The 19,539-nt window shown below is 62.2% G+C and overlaps 1 protein-coding gene across 1 annotated transcript; it reads right to left on the bottom strand.

Moving 5' to 3' along the window:
- Nucleotides 1-288: 288 nt before the first annotated feature.
- EVPL (envoplakin) lies at nucleotides 289-15,377 on the bottom strand. The gene is made up of 22 exons (XM_004592895.2): nucleotides 14,681-15,377; nucleotides 11,962-12,061; nucleotides 11,554-11,708; nucleotides 11,314-11,440; nucleotides 10,766-10,891; nucleotides 10,602-10,640; nucleotides 10,313-10,474; nucleotides 10,118-10,225; nucleotides 9,932-10,027; nucleotides 8,913-9,038; nucleotides 8,500-8,646; nucleotides 8,106-8,260; nucleotides 7,880-7,977; nucleotides 7,477-7,649; nucleotides 6,210-6,388; nucleotides 5,964-6,102; nucleotides 5,670-5,863; nucleotides 5,266-5,416; nucleotides 4,771-4,854; nucleotides 4,568-4,678; nucleotides 4,373-4,465; nucleotides 289-3,842 (listed from the first exon to the last, which is right to left on the bottom strand). The coding sequence occupies exons 1-22, from the start codon at nucleotides 14,764-14,766 to the stop codon at nucleotides 402-404; spliced, it is 6,090 nt and encodes a 2,029-aa protein (XP_004592952.2). The 5' UTR covers nucleotides 14,767-15,377; the 3' UTR covers nucleotides 289-401.
- Between the last annotated feature and the right edge of the window lie 4,162 nt (nucleotides 15,378-19,539).

Raw genomic sequence — 19,539 nt, 5'->3', positions numbered from 1 at the left:
CAAACTGAGATGGTGGGGAAGGGGGCGGGGCGTGTCCTGTGTCCTCACTCTGTGGCAGCATGCCACTGTGCATCCCATGCCCCAGGCATGCTCCCTGTCCTGGAGGAAGGACCCATGAGGTACTGTCCCATGCCCAACCTCAGACCTCTATGGTCCTAAGTGCAAATAGGACACGTTCTGGGAGAAGCCGTTTATTGGAAGTGCTGGGTAGGAAAAACTAGGGTTGGGGATGGCCCCGGCACTGGGGCAAAAGAAAGCAGCCCAACGATTGAGTAACAAGACAGAGGGGAGACCCCTGCTTGGGGTGAGGGCGCCCCCGGGGCAAGGGGCGCATGCATCCTCCCCTCTCTCACCCGCATTGCCCCTACACCCCACTTGCTCGCTCACTTGCTGGGCACCTGTCAGCGCAGGGGGCGTGGCAGGCTGGGGGAGGAGACGCGGAAGCAGCGGTAGCCCTCCAGTGCGGCGGGCAGCAGCAGCAGGCCGCTCAGGGGGTCCCGGCAGCAGCGCCCCATGGCATCCTTGTAGCTGAGGCGCTCCTTGGAGATGGGGTCAGTCAGGTCCTTCTCATAGCGAGACTCGTCCTGCAGGAGCTGGGCTAGCTCCTCGGAGATCATCCCGCTGAGCACGGCCTGTGGCACAGGGATGCGGCCCGTCCTGGTGGGGTCGATGAGGCCCCCCGTCAGGTGCTGCACCTGCAGGTGGGTGAGCATGCTCTCCAGCGGCATCCAGCCCTTCTGGATGGCTTCGCCCACTGACAGCCTCTTCTTGGAGACAGGATCTTCGATGCCCGTGAAGGCCTTCTGGGCGTTGAGCAGCCGCTGTGTGGCGGTATTGTCGATCAGGCCCCTCTCTATGGCCTTGTGCACCGAGTAGCGCTCACGGCTCAGCAGGTCCACGATGCCCCCCGTGGCTGCCTGGGCCTCCAGCAGCTTCTGCCCGGTGATGGGGTCCAGCATGTTCTTGGCCACGGCCGTCTTGACGCTGCATTTGTTGTCAGTGGTGGTGTCGTAGACGCCAGCGATGGGGAAGCTGTCATCAGCTAGCCCGTAAGACAAGCCGGGGGAGAAGAGGCTGCTGCTCTGGGGGCCTGGGGAAGCCTGCGGGGACTTGGAGATGATGGGTCCGATGGAGAGTGAGGCACAGGGCTTGGTCTCGCCTGCCACAAGCAGCGCAAACTCGGAGATGGGGAGGCGGCCATCCTTGTACAGGTGGAACTCCTCCTTGGAGATGCGCCTGCAGCGCAGGGCGGCCTCGATGGAGTACTGCTTCCCGCTCTTACGGTCCAGCAGCACCGACTCCTCGCCGCAGGGGCCCGAGGTGGTGATCTCCTCCCAGTCGCACTCCAGCTCCTGCAGCTGCAGGTACTGGCCTCGGTCAATGACGCCTCTCTTGTAGGCCTCGTATGGGGACATGTCGGCTCCCGTCTCGGGCTCCAGGATGCAGATCCTGGTAGAGAGATTGGTCTCCCGTGTCTGTGTCTCCTGGCCCAGCTCCTCACGACTCACCTTGGCCTGCAGCTCACGAAGAGTCCGCTCCTTCTCATGTAGCTGGTCCTTCTCGCGCAGGATGGCCGCTTCCAGCTGCGCCAGTGCCTGGCCCTGCTGGGCCACCTTCTGCCGTTCGCTCTCGGATTTCTGGCTCAGCAGGCGCGATTCCTCCTGCAGCTGCAGGGCCTTCTGCTGCTTCTGCTGCTCCAGCTCGTGCAGCTCCCGCTGCAGCCGCCCCCGCTCCTGATGTGCGCGCTCCCGGGCCGCCTGCAGCTCAGCCTCCTCGCGTGACCAGCTCCTCCCTAGCGCCTCAGCCCTGTCCACTCGCTCCTGCAGCTGCCGCACCTCCTCCTCGCGGGCCTGGCGGGCCGCGCGCTCCCGGCCCAGCGCCTCCCAGGCCCGAGCACGTTCACTTTCCAGCACCCGGTCCTTCTCCACCCGGATCACCTCCTTATAGACGGTCTTCTCCTGTGACTTGGCCTGCTGCAGGACGTCGATGCGGACCTGCAGGCCCTTGGCCTGCCGCCGCAGCTCGGCCAGCTGGGTCTGCTCTCGGTCCAGATCCCGGCGCAGGGCATCGGTGGACTTCTCCATCTGCGGGTCCTTCTCAAGCTTCACCACCTCCTCCGTGATGATCTTCTCCCGCACGGCAGGCGGCCGCTGCTCCAGCTCCTGGATCCGCAGGCTCAGGCGGCGCAGCTCACGCTCCACGGCCAACTTCTTGCCACGGTCCTCCGGGAAGCTCAGCAGTGCCTCCTGCTCCTCCACGCCAGCGCGCAGCTGCTGCACCTCGCGCTCCAGCTGCCGCCGGCGGCCCACCTCCTCATCCAGGCTGCGGCTCAGCCGGCTGTGCGCCTCACGCAGCTTCGGGTCCTTCTGGGCCACCACCACCTCCTGCACCACCACCTTCTCTTCGGGCCGCCGCCGCTCCAGCAGCAGGTACTTGTTCTGCAGCTCGAAGAGCGCGTCCTCGGCGGCGCGGCGCTGCTGCGTGGCCTCCCGCACTTCCTGGCGCAGCCGCGCTGCCTCCTGCTCCAGCACCTGGTCCTTCTCGTGGCGCACCACCTCTTTGGTCACGGTCTTGGTCTCCACCTTGGCCCGCTCCCGCCGCCACGTGTCGCGCTCCCCCTGCAGCCGGATGAGCTGCTCCTGGGAGCGCCCGTGCGTGTTGACCAGCTCATTGAGCTGAGCCTTGAGCCGGTCGATCTCGCGCAGCACCTCGGGGCTCTTCTCGTGGCGCACCACCTCCTGCGTCACCTCGCGGTACTCCACGGTGGGCTTCTGGGCCCGCAGGAGTGTCAGGTCGGGCAGCAACTTCTCTACCTCCTTCTCCACGCCACTCCTCTTGCTGACTGTCTCCTGCAGCCGGGCCCGCAGCCGCACCAGCTCCTGTTCTGTCTCCGGGTCCACGCAGTAGGTTTCGTGCACACGCTCCTGCAGCCGCACCTGCGGCTTCTGCGCCTCAGCCGCGCGATGCCGGGCCTGCAGCTCTTGCAGCTCCCGGGCCAGCGCGGCGTTCCTGCCCCTCTCCTCCTCCAGGAGGCCCCGCAGCCGGGACGATTCTTGCAGAAGGCGCGGGTCCTGCTCCACCCTCTTCACCTCTTTCACAATGACCTTGGGCTCCACCGAGCTGATGGCGCGCTCCAGCTCTGCCGCGCGAGCCCGCAGCCTGGCTACAGCCTCGGCGGCTCTCTTTCTCCGCGCAGCCTCCTCCTCCAGCTGCAGCCGCAGAGCCCCAGCCGCCCTGACCATCTCCAGGTCCTTCTCCACCTTGACCACCTCCTTCACCACCACCTTCTCCTGCACGGCCGCCTCCCTCTGCTCCAGGGCCAGCAGCTCTTCCTTCAGCTCTTCCAGCTGGGCGCCCACTGCGCCATTCTCCCCTCGTGCCTTCTGGATCTCAAGGCCGAGCTGGGCTGCCTGGCCATCCAGGCCGGGGTCCCGCTCGATGTGGGTGACCTCCTTGGTCAGCAGATGAGGCTGCTTGGCCTTCCGGGCGCTCTCCAGCTGGGCCACTTTCTGGGCTGTGGCCTCCAGCTCGGCCTGCAGGCTGGCCCGCCGCTGGCCCTCCTCCTCTACCTGCGACTGCGTCCTGGCCACGCTGCTCTCCAGCTGGGGGTCCCGATAGAACTCCACCACCTCCTCCTCCTCCAGCCTCTCCACCGGCCGCTGGGTCCGCAGTTTCAGCAGCTGCTTCCTCTGCTCCTCCAGCTCGTGCTGCACCTGCGCCACCCGCTTCCTCTCCTCCTCCAGCTGCGAACAGAGTGTCTCTGAATCCCACCCTGCCTGGCCTGGGCTCGCTGATGCCACCTTAGCCTCGTGGCTCACGCGGATGTCTTCATTCAGCTCCTTCTGCAAAGCGAGAGGAAAAAGGCAGAGGACTGGGCTTGGGGGGGAGCAAAGATGGAGAAGTCCGCCCTCCTGGGTCCCGATCTGAGCTCAGGGACCCCCCTCCCTGCTTTCTGAGCCCTCCGACCCTGCCCTCCCTGCTGGCCCATGGAGGTGGAGCTGAAGACCCAAGATGCTTGAATGCTGAGAAAGCCGGCCAGGGTCAGGCTGTCGGGCCCCCAGGCTGTGTTCAGTGCCAAGTCTATACCCGGCACTGTAAACTCAAAGGGGTTCTGTGCCTGCTACAGCAATGATTCTGTCCTCCACACCCAGCTACTGGCAATAGGCGCTTCCACCTCGGGGAGATGCCAGACTCTGGCTGCGCCATGGAGAAGCTGCAGGGGACCACAAACCATGGTGAGGGACACTGCCCAGCAGCTAAGCTATGACCACACTGAAGGAGGTCTTCAGGGCCACAGCCTGCCATGGTGGGAAGACAGGTTGGCGTTGCCAGACTGCCTACTGCAGATCCGGAGGGGGTTTCATCTCTATACCTTCTCCAGCATCTTTCTAGCAAATTCCAGCTGCTTCAGCTGCTGCTGCTGCGCGGCTGCAATCTCTGTGTAGGTTTTAGCAAGGTTCTTCTCCTAAGAGGGCGAAGGAGGGGGCGGAGGTACAGGGTCAGCTTAAGCCACCAGGAGGCAGCAGAGCTCCAAGGAGGGACGACTGAGGCCGGGGGCCTGCCTCACCTGGGCCTGGACACTCTCTTGCAGGGGAACCACTCGGAGCCTCTTGGGGGCAGACACTGCCAGGGTGGGTTCCAAGGAGCAGCGGTAGGTGTCTGCCTGTAGCTCATATTCCTGGGCAGGGGAAGGAAACATGGCCCCAAGTCAGCAGGAAGTGCTGGGCTTGAGGGGCAGCGGCTGCAATAGGGACAGATGGAAGTGCGTACCTGGAGAGCCGCCTGCAGGTCTTGGGAGAGGCGGGACAGTGTGGCCCTGTCCTGCTGTCGGCCCTGTATCTCCTGCATCAACCTCTGGCAGGGAGCAAGCGACAGTCAGGGAGAGCCAGAAGCACCGCTCACCGTGATTCTCCCACCTGCCTGCCAGCCCACTGGGGCCATCTGAGAGCTGGGGCTGCACTCCTGACCCTGGCCCATTGCCTGGTGCGGAGCAGGTGTTTGACAAGTGCAAACAAAGGGACCCAGCAGCGACTGGAGGCCCCAGGAACTCTGGCCTGAGCCTGCATCCCATTGTACATCTGGAGCCAGACAGGTGCAGGTGTGCACTGTGGGCACCCAGCTTGGTGCCTCTTAGAGCCCTCTGAGCCTCGGCCACTAGGGGGCCACACTGGCACAGGCAGTTGTCCCTGGGAGGGGAGGCAGATGGGGCCGCCAGTAGACCTGGCTTGAGACCCCCAGCTCAGTGACCCCAGGCACAGCCCTCACCTGCTGTGCTTGCAGCTTGTAGGCAGTCTGGCTGGATCCGTCACCAGGGCGCAGCTGGTTATGAGGCAGGTGCTCCAGCCACGAGCTCAGGCTATCCCTGGAATTCTTGAACTGCTGGTGGATAAGGCTGATGTCCTGCACCAACTTCTCCCTGCCAGAAGACCGGGCCCAGAATGGAGATGAGAGGCATCCTCTCTGCGACAGGTGTGGAGCACCTGCAGGAGGCTGGGGAGTGGTGGTGCCTCCTCTTCTCTGGGGTAGGACCTGCCCTGCTCACCCCTCTTCCCCTACCCTGTGGACAGCAGCCAAGTCACACCATTTTAGCGGGAGGGACTCGAGCCCCAGAGAGGGGATATCGCCAGCCCAAGGAGCTCCAGGCTGCAGCCAGAGACCTGGCCACTTACCGCAGGTCCAGCTGGTCCCCCACGGCATGGTAGCGGTCGGTGAGGACCCGCACCTGGCGCTGCTGGCGTGGCAGGTCTTGGCAGAACTCCTGAAAGTTGTTCTGCAGTGCACTGCATGCCTGCTCTGTGGCCTTGAGTTTCCGGTGCAGGGCCAGCACGCAGGCTTGCTGGTCCAAAAGGGCCCTCCGCTGGTGCTGGGGGAGGAGGGACAGGGCACCATGCACCTACAGGGCTCCCGGAACCCTGCTTCCACCCCTTCCACTTGCCACCAAGAGCCAGCCTACAGCCCCTCACCTGTAGTTCGTTGACCCTGTCTTGCAGCGCACCAGGGCCGTCAGCAATGGGGGCCTCCTGTGCCAGAGTGGACTCGAAGCCCCGGATGACCCTGTCTGCCTCCTCAATCTGCTGCTCCAGACCCAGGGCAGCCTTGGCTCTGAGACAGAAGAGATGAAGGTCAGATGGCCCCTGGGCCATAGCCACTGTCCCCTGCCCCTCGCTCCTGCATCCAGCATCCAGCATCCATCGCTGCCCGACACTCACTTTACCCCATACAGGTGGCTCAGGCCTTGCACATCACTGCACTTGTTCTTGACACTGTTGAGGGCCGCAGGCAGTTGCAGGGCGGTGGGGCCCACGGGTTGGGCCAACAGAAACTCCTCACACTCGTGCTGGGCCGCCTCCTTCTCAGCTGCCAGCGTCTGAAGGCGCTGGGCTGTGTCCTGGGGAGGGGGCCAGGTTATGGGGATCTCCGGGTGGGTGGGTTCCTTTGAGCCCTGCTGTCAGGTTAACCTCTGAGGCAGGCAAGTAGGGGGTCCCTGCTAGTCCCTGGGTGGCTGACCTTTAGGACCCTGGGATGACTGACAGGAGGGGCCAGGACCCTGGGACTCAGGCTATGTCACTGCCGTGCGTGCTGGTGCAGGCACTGGCACTGTCCTTGCAGTCTGTGCTCTGTCTATCCAGGGTCACGCGGGTGCCTGCCTGGGCCTCTCATGGCCCGCAACACCAAGCCACGGCAGGTGCAGTGGGCCTGTTTGGGTACGGCTACTCAGCTGCCACCCCACTTAGGGGACCCCGTGCCTCTGCGGACGGCCAATGAGATACCAGGGTTAGCCAGGGGAATCTATGGGGACCACATGTTAGCATGACGGTATCTGTCCCTCCATCCCACTGTGCATCCTGCCCAGGAGGCCCCTGGTGAGCAACAGCCTAGACCTCCTCCTGACACCCACACTGCAGCGATGGGGTGGGGTAGGGGAGTAGCAGGCCACCAAAGAATGTAAAGGGGCATGGTTCGAATTTTTGAGGACCAAAGGCAAACGAGGTATTTGAAGAGAAACCGGTTTGGAAACCACACTGCGGTTTTCACTGCCGGCACACTCAGGGTGTGGGGAAGACCCTCCCCTCTTGGCCCGCCCTCCCTAGCCCCACCCCCGCTATGCCCCAGGCTCCCAGCCACTCTCACACATCCACCTGCATGGTCTCCTGGGTAGGGCCTCCGCTCTGGGCCCTGCCAGGACTTTGCTGGGCATCCTTAGCTCTACCCCACAAGCTGGGTTTTCCTGATGCCCGTTTCAGGGCTGAGAATCCCAAGGCCCAGAGAGGTCAATGGCTTCACCCAAGGTCATGGGCCATCAGAGAGAGCCAGGCTGCGAACCCTCTTGTCAGCTCAGTGCTGGACACTCCACTCCCCTCCACCTTGGGTCCTCCAATTCGGGTCCTGCTCTGTGCCCACCCCACCCCCACCCATGTGTGCTTGGAGGCGTGGCCGCGCCTCACCCCCACAGCACTGCCCACGTGTCTCACCCACCTCGTGGCTGCGGATGCGGTCCTCCAGATCCTCCCGTGGGGCAGGCCGGCTGAGTGGGGCCCGGGTCCAGGCCAACACCTGCTTCTCTATCTGGCCCAAGTCCGTGTCCAGCTGGGTCATCTGTGTCAGTAGCTTCTTGGCCTGTGGGTCATCTGGGGCTGAACCTGTTGGAGCTGAGGGCAGAGGTGTTGGTGAGGGCCCAGGGCCTTCCTTGAATCTGCCTAATGGGATTCACTGAGTGCCCGAGGAGCACCCTGGGGTGGGAGTGATGGGAGGGGGCTGAGAGGAGGGTGAGTGACCTCAAACGCCCCAAGCAGCCACCCGAACCCCAGGCCATCCCCAACTCACAAAGTGGCTGAAGCAGGGCCCTGCCCCCTTTAACCCATCCAGGCAGCCCCAGTACCCTGCTGGCCAGGCCGCAAGGGCTGCACAGTGCTGGCCTTCAGGTCGCTCTGGACAGCCGCCCATTTCCGCTTCAGCGCCTGCAGTTCCGAGGCCAACCTGAAGCAGGGGGACATCAGAGGGGGCTGCACCACCCACTGCCTCAGCAGGCACCAGTTGGCCCAGGGTCTGGGGGTACCCGCAGGGACCCGCTCCATCTACCCCTGAGTGTCCCCAGGCAGACCCACCCAGAGGCCCTGGCCACAGCTTCCTGGTCTGGTGCTGGGATACAGAAGCAGGCCGAGGGTGCACTCTTGGTCTCTCCGCCAGGGCCCCGCACCACCCAGGTGTGCGGGTCAGTGTTGTCCACCAGCGTATACTGCTCACCCCGCAACAGCTGCACCTGCACGGAGCAGAGGAGGGGCTCACGCAGGGGCTAGAGGCAGATGGCCAAGGCCAAGAAGGGATAGGAGCTGGGGGCAAGGGGTGGGAAGAAGGGAGGGAGGTGCTGGGGGGAGGACACAGCCAGGGCAGAGGTGGAACCGGGCTTGGCGGTGGGGGGGGCTTGACGGAGGCGGGGCCAGTTGACGGGTGGTACTTGGCGAGGGGTGGGCCATGTGGGGGCTCGAGGGGGGCTTGTACTTCTCCCGAGTCCCAGTCACAGAGGCTGTCCACGCGCAGGGTTTGCTGGGGCGGGCTCCTGCGCTGTGGCAGAGGGGCCACCTCCTGGCACTTCTTCTGCAGGTCCCCGATGGTTTTCCCTGCCACAGCCAGCTGCTTCTCCTCTGCCTGCGGGGACCGGGGCAGCGGGGGCGGGGGGCTAAGGTTGGCATCACAGGGCAGCCCTTCTGACTCTCCCCAAACCTGGGTAGACAGTGGGTCTGTAAGTCAGCAGAGGAAACGCGACCCCTGTTGGAGAGCCCAAGACCCTTAAATATGTGGGTGGGAGAAAGAGGGCTCTGCTCCTGGCCCTCTCTGGACAGGCACCTGTGACAGAAGGATGAGACCCAGGTACCACTCACAGGACGCAGATGGCCTGGTGGGGGCGTGCTCACCTCCAGTTGGCGCAGAAGCTCTGTGGGGGCACCAAGGGGGTCCCCAGGCGCAGGCCTGTACTTGGTGTCCAAGTTGGAGTTGAGCTTTACCAGGGTCTGACTGACCGTGTCTGCCTCATCCTGAAACTGAGATCACCCCAGGGCAGGGGGGGTGATGTCAACAACAGAGCCCAGGCAAGAGCAACCTGCTGCCCGCCAACCTTGCTGCCCACCGACCCTGCTGCCCACTGACCCTGCAGCCCACTGACCCTGCTGCCCACCGACCCTGCTGCCCACTGACCCTGCTGCCCACCAACCCTGCTGCCCACTGACTCTGCTGCCCACTGACCCTGCAAACCTGCTGAACTCAAACAACCCTGGACCAGACTCAGAGTGTGCAGGCACAGGCCAGCTCTGGGGACTTCAGCCCCACAGGGTCTTATACTGGAGGGCCATGCAGAGGAGGTCTTGTGGGGTTCACTGAGCTGCAGCCTGCTGCCTGCCTAAAGAAGGGGCACTTTTGCCTGCCTCCCTCCAGACTGCAGTCAGGGCCACGCTGGCTGCGCTGGACATGTGCTGGGCTGCACCTGACTAGAATGCGCTTCTACCACAGCTATGGTGGGGTGGCTTTGCAAAATCACTCTCAGGGGGTGTGAGAAAGATGCTGTGGGTCTACAGGAAAAAAGCCCTTCAGCAGAAATGGACGCATTTGTTTCTTTAAAAGTGTACAAAATGGTGCCCTCAATGCCATCTGCTTCGCCAGCATCCCTCGAGTGCTGGTTCAAGTCCCAGCTGTTCCACTCCCCATCCAGCTCCCTGCCTGGGAAAGCACTAGAGCATGGCCCAACATGGGAGATCCACCCACATGGGAGACCCAGATGAGGCTCCAGGTTCCTGGCTTCAGCCTGGCTCATCCCTGAGTTTGTGTTTAGCACCACCACCCTCCAGCCCTTGTTCACTTGGAGGACCTAGTCACAAGGACCCAGCTTTTCTGAGGCCCCCGGCCTGTGCTGCCAGCAGGTGCCAGCCTGAATGCTCACCCGGCGATAGTCCTCCACGTGCTGTAGGTGACTCTCCTGGCAGATGCACAGGTTCAAGAAGTTCTGCCATTCCAGCTTCAGGGCCTCCTGGTGGACCTGAGTAACAGCAGGAGCACAGGAGCCTTGAACTGTGCCCCTCCGCCACTGCCCCGCCTCTAGTCCCGGCGGGCAGGCAGCCCCCAGCACCTGGAGGGGCCCGATGGCTGGGTGCCCCAGCGCCACCATGCGCTCGCCGTCGTCTTCCAGCTGGTTCACGTTCTGCTCCTGATTCAGTAGCTCGTGCTGCTTGAAGTGCTGGGGGCGAGCGTGCAGTGAGCCAGTGGCATGTCAGCCCAAGGCCGCCCCCCAGCCCCCAGCCCAGCTCGGCCTCTCCTTGCCCACCTCGTACTCCCGCCGCACACCCGCAGGGTCCGCCATGAGGTCACTCCAGTCTTGCTGCAGGATGCGGCGCTGCTGTTCGGCCAGGGTGCCCAGCTGCCGCGTACAGCCCTGCACGTGCGTGTACAGACCGCCCAGGCTCTGGCCGCGCCATGAAGCTGCCTTCTATGCTCCGGACCCGCCACGGTGACAGGTGGTGAGGGAGAAAGGGAGGTGGCAGGAGGCTATCAGGCCGCGTCCCCAAACCACTGGCCCCTGGCACCACCCGCAGTGTGTCCCTGCACCTGCTCACCAGGAGGTCCCGGTATTGGTTCCGGATGTTGCCAGCGTCCTGCCTCCATCAACAGGGGAAACACAGACTTGAGGGAGGCGCATCATGGGGCCTGGACCTACCTGGACCCACCCACACCCCCTCTCCCCAGGCCCAGAGCAAGGGTTGGGGCAGGAGTTACCCACCGGGCCCACCAGGTTCCGCAGCTGCTGCCCATAGGCCTCAATCTCCCGCTGCAGGATGTTGTGCTCGGCCACCTGCTGCTCCAGCTCTTTCATGCCCGGCCCGTACTGACCTTCACAGACCTGCTTCTGCAAGAAGCCAGCCACAGCCACTCAGTTCTGCCCCGAGGGGCTTCCCAGTGGTCCTGGGTGAGCAGCCTCTTCCCTGCCCCTCCCCCCATGACTGCTGTACCCCAGAAAGGCTTCCTTCTGTAAGGTCCCCAGGACTCTACGAAGTGCCTCTCCCCCTCTGTCCTGACTGGTCTGCGGGCCACCAGCCTCTGCCCTCCTTTGCCCCTCCCCCCCGCCCGCAAGACCTCTACTTATGCCTCTTCCTCCCGGAAGCCTTCCTGCCTGCTCCTTCTCCTCTTCCTTTCCCTCTCCTTCCCAGGTCCCCTAGCCATCCCCAGACATCAAGCCTGGGAGGGAATACAGGAGTGCGCCCCGCCACACTGGCACACAGCTGTGACCCCACCGATTTCAGGCAGCTCCGACGCTGGGGTGCCCCCTACCTGCTTCTGCTCCAGCACACGTGCCCAGTCCACCCGGGCGCCCACGTCCGGCGGCAGCACCATCTTCTCATACAAGGCGCGGTACTCGGCACACTCCTGGGTCACCCGCTCATGCAGCTGCTTGATGCTGCCAAGGGGGAGTCCAGCAGGTCTGGGGTCGACCCTTGGCACCTAAACCCCGTCCCCACCGCAGCCCCAGCGCCTAGGCTCCGCCCACCAGGCTCGGCCCCGCCCACTCACTCTTTCTCGATCTCCTCCGCCTGCGGGTGCTTGAGCCGCCGGGCCTTGTCCACATCCAGAAAGAGGTCTTTGAGCAGCACCTCGGCCTCCTTGAGATTGCGGCTGGTCGCCTGTTGGTGCTGCAGGGCCTGGTTCTGCTGACTGTTCACCTGGTCCTGTGGGGGGCATGTTGGGGAGAGAGAGTTTTTGGGGAGGGAGTAGGTGCCTGGAGCCCCACATCCTTCCCACCTCCCTTGCCTTGTGGGCCTGAACTCCATCCCTTGGGGGCTGGTTGCCTTGGCTGACCTTCTGGCTCGGGGGAACAGAGGGCCAGGCCCATGGCGTGTGTGGGGGCAGGTGTCCAGGTCACATATGGGGCGCCTGAGCCCCTGCAGGGACATGGGGGACAGCCTACCACATGGGCCTCACCTGCTGCAGCCTTTTCTGGGTTTCCAGGATGTCTCTCTCCACCTGGTCAGCATTGGCTTGCATGCGGGAGATGAGCAGGGCCAGTTCCTGGGGGGCAGCCCTGTGGGCGGGTACAGAGGGGTGTGGGGGAAGGCCCCCTCTGGCTCCTGCCAGCCCCAGGTGGGTCCCCTCCCTTCCCCCACAGCCCGGGGACTCAGCATGAGTGTCCCAGGCATGGATGGCATATGCAGCAGTGCTGTCTGTCCTGGCAGTGAGCAGCCACCATGCCCAGCTGCCTGCCTGCGGCCCGAGGAGCCTGAGGAGCCTGGCTGGTTAGGGGCACAGGAACAGCGGCATGTCCCCCACCCGTCCCTCCTGCTCATCCAGTGAGGGGCTTTGCCAGAGCCCAGGCATCCTCGGCAGTCAGTTGGGGGGCGGGGGAGCACCATGTTGGGGCAGGGGAGGCCCAGAGGTGGTTGGGGCGCCCTGGCCTGGGCCCAGCCTTGGTTTGGGTTTCTTTTTCCTTTTTTTTTTTTTTTTTTTAAGATTTGTTTATTTTATTGGAAAAGCAGATGTACAAACAGATGTACAGAGAGGAGGAGAGACAGAAAGGAAGATCTTCTGTCCAATGATTCACTCCCCAAGTGAGCACAACGGCTGGTGCTGCACCGATCCGAAGCCGGGAACCAGGAACTTCTTTCCAAGTCTCCCACACGGGTGCAGGCTCCCAAGTCCTTGGGCCATCCTCCGCTGCTTTCCCAGGCCACAAGCAAGGAGCTGGATGGGAAGTGGGGCTGCCGGGATTAGAACCGCATCCATATGGGATCCCGGCGCATGGCGCATTCAAGGCAAGGACCTTAACCATTACACTACTGCGCCGGGCCCCTGCTTTGGGTTTCATGGGCTTGGGTGATGGGTGAGCCTTTGCCTTTTTTTTTTTTTTTTTTTTAGAAAGACATTTACAGAGAGGAGAGACAGAAAAGAAAGATCTTCCATGCACTGGTTCACTCCCCAGATGGTCACAATGGCCAGACCTGGGTTAGTCGAAGTCAGGAGAAACTTCTTCCAGGTCTCCCACAGGGGTGCAGGGGCCCAAGCACTTGGGCCATACTCTGCTGTTTCCCAGGCCACAAGCAGAGAGCTGGATGGGAAGTGGAGCAGCTGGGACTCGAGCCAGCAGCTGTGACTTACACCCCAGGGCTGTCTGCCACACCTTCCTCGTAGCTTCTAGATGTTTCTGCTTGCACCGATTCCAGGAGCATCAGAGGGTGAAACAGACCTGAGTCTGTGCAGGCCGGCGGGCAGGACGCAGTGTCCACATGGGAGAGCCTGGGTTCTAATCCTGCTTCCTGCCTCCTGTAGTATTTACCCCAGGAGATGGGGGGGGACGCTAGCAGCTGATGCTCTGCCACCCACCCGGGTAGACCTGGGTGGAGCTTAGTGCCCCAGCCAGCGGCTGTTTCAGGCCTTTGAAACTCTCTGTGTCTCCTTGCATCTCAGAGAAACAGAAGGAGGCAGAATGGACCCGTGGGGCCACAATCCCGGATAACAGGAGGCCTTCGCTCCCTGGGCCTTACGCTGGAGTCCAAAGGAACTCCATGGTCACAGCAGCCTGGATGCGGTTCCTTCGCCGGTGCTCCTGCTGTGTGCCCCTGAGCAAGGCCCTCAATCTCCTGGTGCCCCGGGGTCTTTGCTGTGGTGGGCACAGACTGAAAAGACTAACCCAGTGACTGGCACTGTGATGTAGCACATCAACCCTCTGCCTGCAGTGCTGGCTTCTCATGTGGGCACCAGCTCAAGCCACCACGTGGCTGGGGTTTCTTGCACAGGTGGGTCTGTTGTTGCTAGAGCTTACATAATCCTGCACACAGTAGGTGCCCAGCAAACACGTTTGAAGACATGCATTGCCCAGGAAGCCTTGGCTACAGCAGACAGGGGCCTGTGGCTCAAGCCTACTTCAGGCTAGGGCCACATTGTCTTGCCTGAGCCTGCCTGAAGAGGGCGCTCTGGGCCCAGAGCCTCTGGGCCCAGAGCCCCTGGCACTCAGGCTGGGCATGGACAGATGGGCGGGCACCCAGGCAGACCGGTCTCTCCCACCTGCTCACACAGCCTTGGTGTCAGCACCCTGATCCTTATGGGGGAAAGGCTGGGCACCCCACCTGGGCACTGACTGTTCATCTCCGTTCTTATCTTTACCGGGTGGACAAGGACCGGCCTGGCAAGGGTAGGCGTCTTCCAGGGAGGCAGGGAGGAGTGGCTTCCCCCTCCCCACACCCACAAGAAAACTCTTGAGCAAAACCTGGGAACCCTGCGGCTCAGACAGGGGTGGCGGCAGCCCTGGCAGCCCCCACCTCTTGATCCTTGGCCCTTGCTGCACCCAGGAGTCGTCCTGGCTAAGTGGAACATTGCAGGCGGAGCCAGGGACAGGAGCAGGCTCTACTGTGTTCCAGGCTCCCTGTGCAGAGCGTTCTTGTCAGAACACCGCAGCCAGTGGCCCAGCCCCCTGTAGCATAGGGGTTGCCGGACGGACGTCAGCCCAGTTTCCTGCCAGTGCAAGAGCTTGCCCACTCTCCCCAGGTGGTCCCCAAGATGGGAGTCCCCCCACTGGGAAGGAGCCTAAAACTTCAGCACCCCACATGCCAGCTCCAGGCTGGTCCTGGACTCCCAGCTGGTCCCCACCAAGTGGCAGGAACACCCAGGCCCTGGTACCACCCGCCCCAGTTCCCCTGACCCTGCTCACCTGCTGTGCTTGCTGGGGGAGCCCTTGGCTGGGGAGCCCTTAGGGGACCCCTTTCCTTGGGCACCTTTGCTTAACCCCTTAAACATGTTGCAAAGATGGGTGGCGGCTCAGGCTGGGCTCGGCCGGCGCAGGAGGGCAGGCAGATGGTGGGCGTGCGTCCTCGCTGGCTGGGCACTCAGGCTCTGGCGAGGTGGGGTGGCCAGGCAGCAAGGAAAGCAGTTTCTGGAGGCCCCTCCCCGTGGGTGAGACAGTGAGTGGTGGCTGTGCCCAGGGCTGGCCGCGCATGCACTGCATGGATCCCACACTCAGCCCGCTCCTGCACAACCAGTCTGGGAGGAAAGGGCACAGCCCAGGGGCGGGGCACCCAGCCTGCCCAACTCCCACGGAGACTTGGACTTGTTATACCCACACACCCAGAGGGATCATGGCAGCGGCCACACCCCGATGGTAAGGGGGTACTGGATCATGTACGCATGTGCAGGCTCAGAGAGGACAGCTCTGCCAGGGGCCCCAGACCTTAGCAGCTCAGGGTTAATAAACACCTCCAGCCTGCACTGCGAGGCCCCGCTATCAGGCAGGCTCCCACCCACGCTCCTGCCTGCCAAGAGAGGTGGGGCCACCCTGCCCGCCAAGGGCCTGGCCCTCAGCTCCCTGACATCACCCTGGACAACCAGAACATGACCCAGCGGTACCACAGCCCCTCCTGGCCCTGGCTCGAGCCTTACGCAGTAGGACACGCTCCACTGGGATGCTCAAGGAACCCTGAGGCCAGCCCCAAGAGGCCTGCCCAGTACAGCTCAACCAGGGCCCTGGCTGAGTTCTCGGGGAGCCCCCTGTATGCTCCTTGTCTCCTGGCGGTGCCTCTGGGACTTAGTACTTTACCAACATCTGAATGGGGCTGGGGTCCGGCATCTAACATCAGAGCGCAGGTTCGAGACCCAGCTGTTCTGCTAGCAATCCAGCAGCCTGCTCATCTGAGAAGGCAGCTGAAGGTGGCCTAAGCGCTTGGACTCCTGCCACCTACATGGGAGATCCGGATGGAGCTCCTGGCTCCTGCATTCAGCCTCGCCCAGCTCTGACCATCATGGTCATTTGGGGAGTGAGACAGTGGGTAGAAGATCTGTCTCCCTCTATCACTGTTTTTCAGATAAATAAAAATAAATCTTTACATAGGAAAGTCAGTGGCTGTCAGTTTAGTGGCCACATCCTCGCACCCAGGGCTGGGGTGCTACACCCTCTTTCTCTGGGGACTCTTGAGGTCAGCAAGAAAGGGGATGCCTGGAACCCCACCTTTTCAGGCATACATTTCACTGGTCCTGCTCCAGAATCTCCTCCTGGGGTCGCTCCTGGCGGGGGGAATGTGGGGCAACGGTGCAGACACCCTGAGTTAGGACCGGATGACTGGGGAGACGCGGGGTGGGGGCCAGAGGCCTGAAGGGGCCACACGCCCCACATGACAGCAAGGCCTGAGTCCCCCTGGGATGGCATATCACTGTTTCAATGTCTTGAAGATCTACCTGCAGTAACTTACACAGTCAGTTCAGCCCAAGCCTTTCACAAGGGCTTTTACCTTCGACCTCAGGCCCTTCCAGGGAGGCGGGACCCAGGGGAGCCGGGCAGGCGGGCTGGCAGGGTGAGGGTGGGGCTCCGGGTGAGGCCGAGGTCTGCTCTCAGCCACCGCCCTTAAGATCATCCTTAAACTAAGGATAATCTGATTCACTGTAAGCAAAAGAAGAGTGGACTTCCTGGCGCGGCAGGTGCCAGATCACATCAGCGCTGGCTGCACAGATGAGCACAGCTGGGGCGCGGGCAGGCTCTGGGGGCGGGGCTGGTGGTGACATTGTTCCCCAAGAATAAAACCCATAAAACCCGGGAGGAAGAATGGGACACGAGTGGGGAGGGCATGACTATCATTTTATCCAGGAGCTCCCTGTCACCGTGGCAACGGACCCCAATGGCCACAAGTCCCACTGTGTGGGGATGCTGGTGTTAGGAGGTGCCCAGCCTGACACAGGATCTCAAAGACTTCCCAGGGAAAAAAAAAAGGAAAAGGTCCTCCATGGAGGTTTTATATTGAATCGAGGTTGATGTGACAATAGAAATGTGAGCTAAGTGAAAGGTTTTTTAAATTAGTCTCTTGCTCTTTAAGTGTGGTTATTAGAAAACACGGTTATAGGCGACATTGGTAAGTCATGCTGGATTCCTGTTAACCTCAACTAGAAGCGAGGAGAGGGAAGGGAGGGAAGCTGGGGGGTAAGAGGAGAGAGGTTTCTGTCTGCTGGTTCACCCCGCAAATGCCTGCAGCAGCTGGATCTGGGCCAAGCTGAAGCCGGAGCCAGAGATGGCTCCACTTCTGTCCCAGTGTTCCCCCATGAAGGACCTGGCTTCCCGTCTTGCCCAGGGAGCCCTACCTCGTCCCTGGCTCCGGCCTCCTGATTGAGAGTCAGTGATCCCCAAAGGAGGCTGGTATCTGGCAGTGGTGGAGCAGGTTAAGCCGCCTGTTGCAACAGCAGCTTTCCATAAGGGCACTGGTTGGAATCCTGGCTGCTCTGCTTCTGATCCAGCTCCCTGCTCACACATCTGGGAAGTCAGCAGAGGATGGTCCAAGTTCTTGGGCCCCTGGCTCCTGGCTCGGCCTGGCCTGGCCCCGCTGCTGCAGCCGTCTGGGGATATAAAACAGCAGATGGAAGATCTCGCTGTTTCTCTCTCCATCCCACTGGGTCAGTCTTTCAAGTACATACATATACATGTAAATCTTGAAGAAAAAACAAACACAAAATCACAAAAACAGATACTGAGGGCTCCATCCTGTGGGTGCAAAGGGGGACTTCCTGTCTGCTCCTACCCCCAGCCTGGAGTGCCAGGGGACTAACTCAAAGTGGGTAACTCCCCATGTTGCAACTGCCACACACAGCCAGGACTCTGTGTGCGCCTGGTGGGAGCCCTGCTTTCCGCTGGGTCCCTGCAGGGAGGGCACCCTTTGGCACCACCTAGCCCCCTGTGCCTGGGAACCGTGTGAGACACCAGGCTTCCATGTGCCTCCTGCTGAAGCTGGTCTGCCGACACCGGAAACAGCCTTGTTTGTCCAAAGGCTTTGCTGCCAGACCCTTGGACCGAAGCTTAGCGACAGCCTTCCCTTCCTTCTTCCCTTCCTTCCTTTCCCGCTCCAGGCCTCTGAAGGGGCCCCGGCTGGCTGGGCTCCAGGAGGATGTGGGCAGGGAGCGGGGGCAGGTGATTAAGGGAGGCCTCCTTTCAGGCCACAGGTGCAGGCTTGGGGATAGAGGCTGGGCCCCTGGAACTGCAGGGCCATCTGGGAAGCTGTCCAGCAGCCTCACTAAGGGAGCATGGCAGGATAGCCCAGAGACCGTGGCAGGCTGGGGACAGGGGAGAAGGGCACTGGGTCTGTTGACTGGGAGGGTCTGGAAGCAGCAATGAACACAAAACCACTCCAGCCTGTATTGACAGCTTCCTCTGCCCTGGGTAAACATCAGAGCCTTTTGGTCCCAGGCTGCCTCTGGGGCTCCCCCTCCTCCCTGTGAAGGCTTCCTTTCGCCTAGCCTTGGCGGGGGGGTGGGGGTGCATCCACAACAGCCCGTGCCAGGCCACCCAGGGGTGCTGGGTGCAGCCCACACCTGGCCTCAGGTGCTGCACAAGCTGTGATCCCTGCTGCTCTCGGGGACTGCTGGGGCCTCCAACTCTCCCTGTGTCGTCCTCTCAGACTGAACCGCCAAGTTCACGGGGCCACTCATATTTCTGAGGGTGACACTAAGACAGCTCAGGGAACAGCAGGAGAGAAGGTGGGGCCTGCGGGGCCTATTGGAGTCCCAGTGGCCTGCGCTCCTCTCCCCCCACCCATGCCCTGGGTCCACCTTTCCCAGAGCCACCTCCTCATGGCCAGGCAGCAATGGGACATTAACAAGCTGCAGGCTTTTCTGCCTGGGGTGGGGTGTGGGGGTGATGTGTGTCTGCTGCACAGGCATCAGACCCCACTGGGAGCCCACAGGACCCCTATGCATGGGCACCCTGGGCTTTGGCCCTCCCCACTGTGGCTTCCTGGGCCACATGTCCTTTCGTTTCCGTTGGAGCCCAGCTGGTGTTCCATACCTCTAACACCTGCCTGGAAGATGTCTGGGGAACCGTCCAGTTGCCTGGGAAGGGTGTGACCCTCCAACTTGTGTCGCACAAAGGACAGTGGTCCCCAGAGGCCTCACCACCATCATGAGGGTGTGCAGTACAGAAGACCTCTGGCAGCTGGTAGCGCAGCCGTAACAGTCCTGTCCACTTGGCAAGAGCCAAACCGAAGCCCCAGGCTACACCCCAATAGCCCAAGGAGGCACCACAGAGGGCCTCACTGGCACTTTTGCCTGAGGTTTTCTTGAATGTTTACCTCCTGCTGCCACTGCAGAGCCTTCCTCCAACACCACTGATGCTTCCAATAGCAGTCAGCTAGGGCAGGGGACAGGCCCACTGGCCAGCTTTCCACACAGCAGGTTGCTGGCTGGGCCACGTCCTCAGCCCTGGCTTCTCCAACTTGGCCTTGGCACTCACCTGATACCTGATGCCCAGGATTAGCAGGCTGCTGGGAACTGACTCTGGCACATTCATAGATTTTATAGCTAAATCTGGTTTCCATTTCCTCTGTAGCAACACGTCTCTTGAAAAACAGAAGCTGGCGGGCCCGGCGGCGTGGCCTAGCAGCTAAAGTCCTAGCCTTGAAAGCCCGGGGATCCCATATGGGCGCTGGTTCCAATCCCGGCAACTCTACTGCCCATCCAGCTCCCTGCTTGTGGCCTGGGAAAGCAGTTGAGGACGGCCCAATGCATTGGGACCCTGCACCCGCGTGGGAGACCCGGAAGAGG

The sequence above is a fragment of the Ochotona princeps genome, chromosome 17 (assembly GCF_030435755.1).
Source record: "Ochotona princeps isolate mOchPri1 chromosome 17, mOchPri1.hap1, whole genome shotgun sequence".
Classification (NCBI taxonomy): Eukaryota; Metazoa; Chordata; class Mammalia; order Lagomorpha; family Ochotonidae; genus Ochotona; species Ochotona princeps.
This window is presented reverse-complemented; position numbering and strand designations above follow the sequence as displayed.